This window comes from Poeciliopsis prolifica, unplaced genomic scaffold (genome assembly GCF_027474105.1).
Source record: "Poeciliopsis prolifica strain line A6 unplaced genomic scaffold, Auburn_PproV2 SCAFFOLD297, whole genome shotgun sequence".
NCBI classification, from domain to species: domain Eukaryota; kingdom Metazoa; phylum Chordata; class Actinopteri; order Cyprinodontiformes; family Poeciliidae; genus Poeciliopsis; species Poeciliopsis prolifica.
This window is the reverse complement of record NW_026562672.1, coordinates 1-12,005: the sequence shown is the minus strand read 5'-3', so window position 1 is coordinate 12,005 and position 12,005 is coordinate 1. Positions and strand designations below refer to the sequence as shown.

Sequence of the window (12,005 nt, the reverse complement as noted above, 5' to 3'; positions counted from 1 at the left end):
TGTGAGGTCTCTAAATCTTTCTCTTATTTATATTTTTTCTATAATAATAATAATAACATTAATATAGTAATAATATATTACTATGCATTGTTACCATATAGTAACATAATATTATTATTATTATTGTTGTTGTTATAATTATTATAATATAATGATGTAGTAATCATATTAGTATATTCTAATAATATAATTATATTATAATTATTAATATAATTATTGTCATAATATATATTATTTGTATTGCAATATATAATATAGTAATAATAGTTGTTATTAATGATAATATTATAACTATTATTATTATTATTAGCCTTTTAAAATTCTGTGAAGACAGTACATTAAAGTAGTTTAATGTACATATTTCTTTTTGGTACTTAATATCTACTTTATCATCTGAAAGATTTTGCTCAGAAAGCACAATATTCTGCTCTATCAGAATATTTGGTTCTGATAGAGCAGAACCATTTGAAACCCTAATTTAAAATGGTTGAAATTAGTGTTTTAACATGAACATCGAAACCTTTGAAAACACAAATCCGAAACAGAGGGAGAGGATATGTTTCGGTCATTTCGATGTCTGTGTGGTTTCGTCTTCCAAAAACACCAGAGGGCGCTGTTGTGCTGAGGTGAAATGCTGACACTTAATAGTAGATGGACACAATATTGAAACTGAATGAGTTCAAAATGCAAAAGCTTCAAACTGCAAATGGCATGAACTGTATATTTGAAATCGTTATAAAAAGTGAGATTTAAGAAAAATAAAATTTCTCTGGGCGCTCAAGAGTCATAGTAAAATCTTTAACAATTGTTAATTAGTAACCTAATTGTTAATTAATTACCTATTAATTAATGCAAGATCACTTGACCATTACCTGCTCTTATAGTGAGTCAAAGCCAGACTTTTTCTTTCCACTCCTCTCAGAGTTATCTCTGACCCAAAAGGAGAACGAAGCAGATAGGTGCTAACATTTATTTAGTGTTATGGAGAAGAGAACGAATAAGTGCACATGTTTTAGACAGGCCCTAATAAACATCCATTTAGAAAGATAATTGATAAAAGAATTAAAATCAGGTAGGAGAACAGTTTTTTATTTTCTGCAGTGCTTCTAGATTCCTGGAGAAGCTCAAGAATCAGGACTTCAATTCACATTTGCTAACATTTTTTTACAGTATGTGCGGGGAACTAATATCGGAATATGTAATCACACATAATTGTCTTTTTTATTTATTTCCAAAAATATTTCTATTCTATTCATAACTGTGGTACTGACTAAACAACTGACACACAATTGCCACTGCAATTGTGTATTTCACTGCATACTTCAGATGCAGTGAAATTAAGACTTATCTTGCCCATCACTGATAAACACAGATATAGTTTTTTTTTTTTTTTTTTTTTTTTTTAATCTCACTTGCTTGACTCTTTCAGGAATTATGATCACTTGCCTCATACCACCAAGAGAGTTCCTGAATTTAAACATGAATGAAGTTGCTGTCCTGCAGTCATTAAGCCCTTGTTGCTGCTTGTCTTTTCAGATCTCTGTCCACCCTCTGGGAGGCACAGCCACACTCACTCTGCTGGGATTTACACCCCTTCCCTTCTGTCTTCACCACTTGATTTTCCGTTTCATAATCTATGTTCCTTTTAACCACTTCGCTTTCCCTTCACCCTAAGGGAAGACATTATATGTATACACGGTGGTCTGCTTAATATGTATACACGGTGGTCTGCTATTTTTTTACGATTGTATATAATACAATCCCCTTATTTTATCTATTCTAATTTGACTATACTTAATCAATTAGTCAATCAATCAATCATGAGACAAAAGATCCTTTAAGGAGATTATAAAGCTAAGGCTAAATGACAGACTGCAAATTTAAAACAGTGATAAATTAATCAGTTGTAGGGGATAGGGCAGTGCAAGCACATCTAGATTAGTAGAGAAAACTTTAATATGTATATTTTTGATTACCAAGCTGAAATAAAACAGCTATCAGCTTGGATTGGATGAGAGACGGGAAAGAGACATTCTTATTTTGCTTTCAAAAACATCCAGCCTTTCAACAACGCGGTTTCACAGCTCAGAGCCATAAAGGGGAAAAATGCTTCCCTGCGTGTTAGTTCCCACTCTAAGTACCAGCAGAAGACCCTTACTGAAGGGCCTGATGGTTTCTGGGAAGGGGTGTGGGCTAGGACCACTAAGAGTTAAATTACAACATAAACACCTAAAAATATCCTCTAAAATTTGCAGGTAGCCAATGGAGACTTAAAAAATGCACTTTGTTTTTAGCGAATTTTTGATATTTAAGAAATTACAACACTATTGTCAAGTCTGTTTTTTTTTTCCAGTAACTCAGATAACTGAATAAAAGCCATAGCATAGATAAATTGCTAATGAAAACACAATATTTGACACGAGAATATTACAACAGACCAATAAAGACGTTATTAAAACAGAAGGGTGGGTTTTACATCTGTTTATAACAAGTGTATGTTTAGAGAAAAGGAACACATAAGTCACAACGCTATTCATTGTGCAGCATTCTGCAGACAAAGCAGATCAGCTCAGTAGAGCAGGTGTAGCGTCACATTTTGTCACACTGCCTATGACTCACACCTCTCCGTCTGAGACCCCATACCTGCGACTCTGTAAAAGGAACACTTCACAGAAAGCTACATCACTTCTGCAGCAATGAAACAAATCATTAGTGGGCTTCCAAGCATCGCAGCACATTTGTTGTGAGCAATCACATTCCAGCTGGTTGCTGCTGAAAGCATACTTGAAAACCTTCACAAGAGACCTAAAGAGACCAGTTTGCTTTCTATCAAACTGTGTTTAGACAAGCGCACATACACAGATTGCTAACAGTAGGACTTCTGGGACCAATCACAGCCTGCCTTACTCGTCCTCATCAGTTACTCGCTAGTTTATATTACTGCTTCTTTTACTCGGGCTAAATCCATATATGGTCTTGAGATGCGACGAGTGCAACACTTTACTCCTGTTTAAGGGCAATTCCTCCGAGAGGAGCTGAGATGGCAGATAAAAGACCAGTCTGTCCTGTTTGGATAGCAGATTCTCACCAGGACACACTGCATACATAAACACAGCAAGGGTCACTTGGCCCCAGGCCCTTTGGTCAGTATGGGGTGTCGGGGGTATAAATACAGCTCGTTTTGCTGTTGGGGTCTCCAGTTTCCCCAACACAGGATCAGATTTCAGAAACAGAGGAACCCCACCAACAACCATACACACTCACACACAGAAAGACCAAGCCAGTGTGCCAAAAGTAAGACATGAGGCATTATAACAAGGGGTTTCACAGTTTCCCGTTGGACTTGTCAGGTGGTTGTTGCAATACTTGAATATTGAGCTTTATCTTCGTTTTTAACGCAATAGGTTGGTAACGCGCTGGGGGCCATGTGGTGATCTTTGAGACTCCTTTCAGCTCCGGGCTGCAGCAGCTGAATCCTTGGTCTTTATTTAGACCTGGACATTGAGGCCTGGAGACACGAACTCCTGACCTACCTTTTAGTGAACAGGGCTCAAATGTCAGATCGAGATTTAAAGCTTCATGAAAATGATCGAAACTCCCCCGTTTCGGTTCACACATTAAGAGCACAGGCACTGATTTGGCTCCCCACTATGAGAGGCTGAGCTTTTGGAGGGGGCCAAACCTCATGGCTTGGAGATGTTTGACCTGCAACCAGATCTCCCCATATATCTCAGAATCACAAACTCTTCCCACCAAGACTCATCAACTTACCCCAACACTTTCCTTTTAGGGTGCACTGGCACGCATGACGTAATTTAGGAAGAGCTCTCGTTTGCAGAGTGTGTGTGTACAGCGGGGAGAGCGTCAGTGCGCACCCAGCAGCCTGGCAGCTGTATTCCTTGGCTCTGATTGGGGGAGGGCGGTGATTCCTTCTGTCACGATTTGGGTCGCTCCCACCGGAGGACACCGTCCGCTCGGGTCCAGCTTTCGCCGAGGTATCAGGAGGGGAGGCAGGATTCCTCTGAAAGGGCTGGGCTGTCAGCTCGGTGTCCTGCGTCCGAGGAGGAGAGGAGCAGCAGAGAGAGAGAGAGAAGCAGAGAGGGCGAGAGAGAGAGGGATAAAAGATCACCAGTGCTGAGCTACCAGCTGCCTTTTATTTTATTTTTTTCCTCCGTCGGAGCTGTGCTGAAAGTCGTTCACGATGCCGGTGTTTCACACCAAGACCATTGAGAGCATCCTGGAGCCGGTGGCCCAGCAGATCTCCCACCTGGTCATCATGCATGAGGAGGGGGAGGTGGATGGGAAAGCCATCCCGGATCTGTCGGTGCCGGTGGCCGCGGTGCAGGCGGCTGTGAGCAACCTTGTGCGGGTGAGTGAGTCCCGAGCCTCACGTTTCTGTCCCAAACTTCCAGCGGCTCTGGGAGCCGCCGAGATCGATGAGGGGGTGCAATGCAGCCGCCGGCTTCATGGTTCATTCTTTCAGTTCCACGAGTCATGAGGAGAAGAGACCATAAAACTGTCCTGGAGCTGCAGCTGATTATTTTCTGTGGCTTCCAGAAATGTGGCTTGGAAATCCCAACTTGCTCCTCTCTCACCATTAAAAAGACATAAAGCTGTCGTGCACCAGCTGAGGTTCATGCTTGCATGTGTGTTTGTTTGTGTGACAGGCTCCTGCTTTAGTTCTTGAGTTTCTGTGAGGGCGCAACATGAAATGTCAAACTTTGCACAGACTGGAAGGGAGACATGCCAACTTTTCAGTGGAGCTTGGAGTTGGAGGGGGTGCGGTCAGTATTAAAAAAAAATTAAAAAAATTAAAACAGTGGGATGTGCTGATGCCCAGTGGCGGTTCGGTCATGAATGGTCCCCTGGCCACCCTCCTTCTGCCCCCTGTCCTCTGTTCAGTATTGAACTGTAAAGTTCAGGATTGTACAGTCCGTTTTTACTGTTTTTTTTTATTTTATTTTTTTTTACGTCATTTGGATGATTAATACTGATTGAATATATATATATATATATATATATATATATATATATATATATATATATATATATATATATATATATATATATATATATATATATATATATATATATTATATATATATATATATAAGTATGGATTGCCATTATGATACCAGTAAGTAGCACTTGAGTTTGCATCCTCTACAACTGAGTCACAAAAACAAAGACCTGGCCTTAGACTCGCCCTCTGAAAACCTGTGGTATGAAACTTGTCATGATCAATCTTTATCTTCATGTAAGTGAGCCAGTAAGTGGAGATATTTTTAGTAATTATTAGTAATTACTTGTCCCCTCAGAGTTACTATTTTGCTGTGGTCACATTGTGCAGTGTTGTGTTTCCCATCTTGCTGTTTTGACAGCTTCTGCCTATTAAAAAAATGTTAAAGAAGTCTTTCAAGTTTGTCTGTGTTTTACGTCTGAGCTGAATTAACCGTGAGTAATCCAGTGACCACAGCCTTGACACAAATGTGTATTCTGGTGCTCAGTTGTGTTGAATGTTCTTATGTTAACTTGGGCTACATAGACTTGAGCCTTGACTTGGACTTGCAAAAAATGACATTTCATGGTATTCCAGTAGAGAGAGATTTGTCAACCCTGATGGCAGCTAAGCCGTAGGAGATTTGTGGGGTGGAAGAAATGAGGGTCGATTGAATTCAGAGGATGCTCCTCTGCACAGGAGACCAGTGACAGGAGAAATGTCACTTGGAGACATGTTTTGCTTTTTTTTTAGCTTCAACAAACTGAGTCAAACTACCAGAAGCTTTGAGGTTTCTTGAAGAAACTCAGCAATAAGGTTTCCCTCATCTTGTTGTCTTGTGTTTCATTTTTTTATTTTTTTTTTCGTCTTCACTTTCTCCTTTATTTCATCTGTGACACAACTGAGTTGGTTGTTTTGAGTAGGAGCCCAGTTTCAATCAGATATTGATGCTTTCTGTGTGTGCTCTGGCTGGAAGGAGAAAAAAAAATCAGTATAGGATACATCATTTATGCTAATCTAGGTCGTTATTGATGCGATCTTCACTCACTCGCTCGGTCACTCAGGAGAATTCAACAGCAGACAGAAGTAAACATGCTATCCCTTACATAAAAAAAAAAAAATACAGGATAAAATGCAGTCAATAGAAATGTTTTGATGTGACATTCGATTATTCAGACCCTGACTTTATGTATTTTTTGTTTGTCATTTGCAATTTAAAGAATTTGCTCTTCAAGTTTATTCTGAAACAGAAAATTGTTGCATCAACTCCATTTAGGATTGGAGTTGAAGTACTAATTTGATGAATGGGTAATTTGCAGTCTGCATTAGAGATAAGAAAGTCAATCCACTCTAATGCAATGCTATTCATCTTGATTGGGCCCTTGATGTCCGCTGGCCATCAGACACTTTCTCTTTCTCTCTCTGTTCTTGTGGGTCTGCTTCATTCAGACAGCGAGCAGAAGGAGGCTAAAAGCCGCCTCAGGCTTGTCGCTGGGTATCACATCATGGATATGAGAGTCCGGGAGGAGGGATCAGGGAGTTTCACAGGAAGCTATTGAACACAGAACAAGCTCTCAGGATGGAGATTTACAGTAAAAGCAGAATGATGAGAAAGCTATCACGATAGAGGCGAAGAAGGATCCACTTAAAGGTCTCAGCGGTGAGAATCGCTGATATATTTTTAGGAAAAGGAACAGAAAAGCTTTCAGACTACTTACTCTAGGCAGAGGAGAAAAAGATGCATTTGCTGACAGATTTGCAAGTCTAAAGAAGTGGGTGATAAGAGCGCACCAACGCTGCTTGAGAACGCAGCTTGTGAAATATCCACCGCTCTGTTGCTGGGTAGATCAAGTTAACTGGATGTAAAGAACACCCAAAACCTAAAAGTGAAGCTGTTTGGAGCACACAGGCTTTATTTTAGATGGATGACTCATTTCAGACCGAGTTAACACAGTACGCTATACAGGAAGAGGCCAACATCGCCACAAGGGTCCCAATGCACAATGATACGGTTACAGCTAACTCCATCCAGGGTGGGCTGAAGAAGGGAGGGGTGTTTGTATGCACTTAAGATCTTGGACCACGAAGACTCTTAAAATCGCTCAAGGCAGTGTCACTCTTGATCCGCCCTGAGCTTGAGCGTGGGCCGATGCAGATTCAGCTAAAGATGTAGGACATACTGCTGCTTCTGGTGCATCTGGTTGGAAGTGTAAAGCGTTCGTAACGTTCTGCTGATTGAAGAGCTGGCTCAGGGATAGAAGCGTCTGCTCCTGAAGGAGCCACAAGGACTCCTTCAGGAGTGCATCTTTGGGGGGGAGGAGAAAGGAGGAATAAATAGACTTAGCACCGAGTAAAAAAAGTGCACACTTCACTGAACAGAGAGGGAGAGGACATATGTGAGAAGTAGGCCTGTCAACTGAAATACAGTGATGATATGATGCATAACGAGCTGAAGATGATACAGTGGAAGAAATGCCAACATTTTTTTAATGAAAGGTGGCATTAAAATAAGTTAAGACCAAAATATATTATTAGGCTAATTCTAGATCTTCAGTATCCCTAAACCCAGCAATGTCAAGTTGGTGGATTGAAGCAGATGATTTAAAGACAAAATCAATGTTGCAGTAAGATATCATATTTCAAATTTATCATTTCAGAACAAGCTGACATTAAGTTTACTTTCAATAATTAAATTCCACTGTTCCAAGTGTACTATCACTACTTTGGAGCATTTAGAACATTATCTGGCAGAATGGGGTGAGATGCCTTGCTCAATGGGGGTATTGTAGTATGGTGCTGGAAGCATTTGGAATTAAACCCACAACTTTCGAGTTGTAGGACAAACTCTCCTTCTATTGAACAGAAGTTTGGATACTCTGTTTCAGGTTTAAAGTTATCAGTGACTTTAAGAGGAAGAGAATGCGCCACTCGGCCACTCCCTGAGTGACGGAGTGGCGGACAGGAACAATTCTTTATTTACTTCAAACATCTAAAATCTTGTGTCGGGATGAGTTTTGTTACAGTCACTCAACAGAAGCATTTTTGTGTAATTCAAGATCTGAAGAAACTGTTTTAAGTTGTGAGTCTTAGGTGAGACAAAGCGCAGTTTGATAGCTGTGATTAATAGCGGTCAGTTTTCTGCTGGAGCAATCACTTCTTTTAACCCTCCTGTTGTCTTCGGGTCATTTTGACCCGAAGACAACAGGAGTTATTCTTATTTTTTTCGTCAAGTTCACATTTGAATTGCTCCAGCAGAAAATTCTATCTGAGTTGTGAACACTGTAGGTCTGATTCAGGACTGTTAGATTTCAAGTTTCTGTATGCAGTTGCAATTAAAAAAATGTTTTATAAGGGCTTGTCCTCGGGTCATGTCACCCGGGCAACAGGAGGGGGGGGAAATTTGAAAGATATCAGTTTTACGGAGATCAGTGATGCCATTCCATACTGTTTGCCTGTCCAGCTGTGATTTCCTTAGTCTTCCGGTCAGTCTGACCTGAGGCCTGGGTTTGGTTATCTTTATTTCTTTTGTAAAGTTCACATTTGGATTGCTTGAGCCTAAACTTCCCCCTGAGTTGTGCACACCATAGTTCTGATGCAGGACTGTTAGATTAAAGTTTCTGTATGCAGCTGCAATTGAAAAACATATTTTTTAAGGGCTTGTCCTCGGTCGACATGAGCCGAGGACAACAGGAGGGTTAAAGATGTACAAACCTCATACAGCCCGCTTCAATGTCCTCTGCAAACCACTTTACTCTGCATTATTAATGCATTGCACAATCAATAGCAAGTGTTGCTGCTTACAGGAAACAGAGTTTCTGGACCCTTCCGGGTCGCAACACTTGTAGAACTGCATTCCTTAGGAGTATTTTTTTTTTAACAAAGAAAGTTTTCAAGACAGGTCAGTTTCATCAGGTCATTTTGGCATTTTCAGTTTCACCATTTTGTAAATATATAGTAGGGTTTTATAATAAAATGCACCATTACTTTATTCATTTTTATGTGTGTTTTGTTCACACAAAAGTATAAGATGAATTTAAAGTTCCTCCAAATTAATTTGCATCCTGCAAATTAAACTCTTGTTCAGTTCCTACATCATGTTATTTTTGTATTCAATCCATGGTTTCTGGAAAATTAGTTGTAAATAATTCAAATGCAGGCAGACATTCTGTGAAACTTCTTATGCTTCTCCCAATGCCTATTATGCAACTGAATATAACAATTTCTTACAAAATGTTACATGCAGTATTTGATTTAAAAGGCTCACTCTTTCCTCCAATTAGACGAAAAGGTTTTAAAATTTTCTTTATTGAAACAATTTATCCTCTGGGATTTTATGTGATAGTCGAACACAGATTAGAACATGATTAGCAAGCTAAGCAAGAGCAGCTAAGATCCTGTTAGTAACTCTGGAGGAGCTGCAGAGATCCACAGCTCAGGTGACACAGAAATCCATGTTTTCTTTTATTGCACCATTCACACACATGGCAATCCATAGCACTTTACAGGATGTCAGTAGAAAGACAAAAAGAAAACAATTATGTTTAAGAGCATTGCATAAAAGGAACAAATGTTAAAATACAGATATTGACGGCAATGCTTATATAAATAAAACATTTTAAAGCTGGCCACATTATGTGAGAGGCACATGAAAAATATGGAGAAAAAAATGCTCTGGCCAGATTAGAACAAAATTTAGCTTTCTGGCATACATGCAAAATGTTCTGTGTGGATGGAAACCTAACACTCCACGCTAAATATACCACCCCCAGGGAGAAACATGGTAATGGCAGCATCATTCTGTGGGAATATTTTTCTTTGACAGGGAGCTGCTCAGAGCGGATGGGAAGATAGATGGATCTAAATACAGAGCAATTCAGTAAGATAAACTGTTAGATGCTGCAAAGGACGTAACTCTTCAGTGGCAGGACATCTAGAGCTATTATGCAGTAATTTGGTTGGCTCTGCCAAGGTCAACGCATAATCTAATTGAGAATCTCTGGCTGTCTCTCAGGTATTCTCTCTATCTCATCTGACTGAACTGTTGCAAAGAGGAATTGGGTAACATTTTAGTAAATATGCAAAGCTGCTGGAGACAAAGGCTAGCAGCTCTAATAGCAGCTAAAGGTTGGAGTACAGAGTATTGACTTCAGGTTGAACAAAAATACATGCAAGCTATTCAGATCTTAATTTGTAAAAAAAAAAAAAAAAAAAAAAAAAAAATCAAAGCAAGTATCATTTTCCTTCCACTTTACAATTATGCATTTCTACTTTTGGCATATCGCATAAAATACCAGTTAAACCAATTAGTGGCTGTAATGTGGGAAAATATGAGAAAGGTTCAACAGTATGAATATTGTTCAATTGGTACTGTGAGAACATTATGGAGCTTTATTCTGTTTGCAAAACCAACTAACACTGAACATGATTTCTTGTTAGATTGCTAAGACTAACCAATAAACCATAACTCTGAGTATAATTTTTGTGGTCAAAATAAGAAAACGCTCCAGCTCATTCAGACACCACAGCCCATTTGCCGTTTCCTGAATCTCTGGAGCCAAAAAGTCTATTAACAAAATTTCACTGAAGCAGCAGGAAGAAACTGATGTCATCATTTTGCTGTAATTGCATCTCAAACGTGTGAATGCTCAGGCATATATGTGTGTGTGTGCACACGCGCGTGTGAGTGTGTATGAGAGAGAGAGTTTATTTTATGTTTTGAAAGCTTTCAACCAGGAATCTGTTGGGATTCAGAATCTATGTGGAGACTGAAATACCAGACCACATGCATTTATCTGACTGTTTGAGGGCTGTAAGTTAATTTAAAATAATTAAAGCTGTGATTATAAAGTTTAGTACAAAAAGGTGTGCTCGCCTATATGAGGCTGAAAACGGTTGTGTGTGAAGGATGTAGTTTAGTAGCACTGAGAGTCTTCAGAAAAATCATGCAGCAAGTTACTCTCTTCGGCTGTAGTAATGTTACAAGTTTTAACATTAAATTAAACTAAATTCTTCATATGTTTTTCATCTGATTTAATATTAAACACAGTTTTCCTTGCAGAGTAACAGACAGGAGAAATGAACTGGACCCCAAGCTGTTTTTCCCAGCTCATGAGAAATGACATGCATGCATGGTTGGAATAGGCGTGAATTGATACACACTCATTCACCCTTTCAGTCTATTAATAGTGCCCTTTAAAAAACATTTCCTGTCTTGCTGCAGCTAATGATAATAGAATAAATATGTGTGTGTTTCAGGTGGGGAAGGAAACCGTTCAAACCACAGAGGACCAGGTGATGAAGAGAGACATGCCTCCTGCTTTTATTAAGTAAGCCTATCGCTGAACCATAGCGCATGTTCTGGAAAAATAAATGACTGCCACTGTATCTCTGTCTGACAGGGTCAAAATGCTGGAAATAATGGACTTTATCTCAGCACACAGAGAACTTGTTGAAAAGAGGATTCCAGGCGTTTTAATGTCAGGAAACCTGGCTCCGTTCCCAGCTACAACAAAAAGCTACTTCTGAGGCTGAGCCCGGGTGCTTGTCCGGCTCCAGCATCCAGACCGCTGAGAGGCTGTTAGCTGTTTTCCAGCTCGCATCCAAAGAGCTGCCAGAAAAGCTTAGGGTGCTCACAGAGAGCATTTATGCAAATGTTAATGCCCCAGCTCTGTGGTTCTCAAACTGTGGTGCAAGTGCCTTTCATGGTACTTTACATGGTAAAGTAATCAATAGCCAGAAGAATGAGTTGTTCAAGGACACTGAAATTTGCATCAAACAAAAACTACTACTTCTTCCTTTTCTTTTCTTCCCTTAATTTTCTTCTTCATAAAACTTTGTTGCTTTGGATTCATTTCATATGCAGTGGACTTTGACAGCATTACAGCTGTAATGCTTCACTTATGATATGATAAGTATGATCTGGAGTGAACAACAGTATGTGTGGCCACTTTTGCCTCTAAAGTCTGGACATGGATTTGTGAAGGACACCAAAATTAAGTTAAACATA

The 12,005-nt window shown here is 39.5% G+C and overlaps 1 protein-coding gene across 2 annotated transcripts; it reads left to right on the top strand.

Moving 5' to 3' along the window:
• Nucleotides 1-3,953: 3,953 nt before the first annotated feature.
• On the top strand, nt 3,954-11,560 carry LOC129357752 (vinculin-like). 2 transcript variants are annotated; one of them, XM_055026784.1, is made up of 3 exons: nt 3,954-4,369; nt 11,255-11,325; nt 11,398-11,557. In XM_055026784.1, exons 1-3 carry the CDS (start codon nt 4,202-4,204, stop codon nt 11,522-11,524), a joined length of 366 nt encoding a protein of 121 aa, XP_054882759.1. In that variant the 5' UTR covers nt 3,954-4,201; the 3' UTR covers nt 11,525-11,557. The 2 variants fall into 2 exon arrangements, with proteins under 2 accessions (XP_054882759.1, XP_054882760.1); XM_055026785.1 differs by having other exon boundaries at nt 3,960-4,369; nt 11,255-11,560.
• The last annotated feature ends 445 nt before the right edge of the window (nt 11,561-12,005 follow it).

What these genes read in the sequence shown, in the direction of transcription:
- LOC129357752 (XM_055026784.1), top strand. Translation starts at nt 4,202, where the DNA reads ATGCCGGTGTTTCACACCAAGACCATTGAGAGCATCCTGGAGCCGGTG. An exon ending in CTGTGAGCAACCTTGTGCGG is followed by an intron (nt 4,370 to 11,254) that starts GTGAGTGAGTCC and finishes TGTGTGTTTCAG; the next exon opens with GTGGGGAAGGAAACCGTTCA. An exon ending in ATGCCTCCTGCTTTTATTAA is followed by an intron (nt 11,326 to 11,397) that starts GTAAGCCTATCG and finishes TCTGTCTGACAG; the next exon opens with GGTCAAAATGCTGGAAATAA.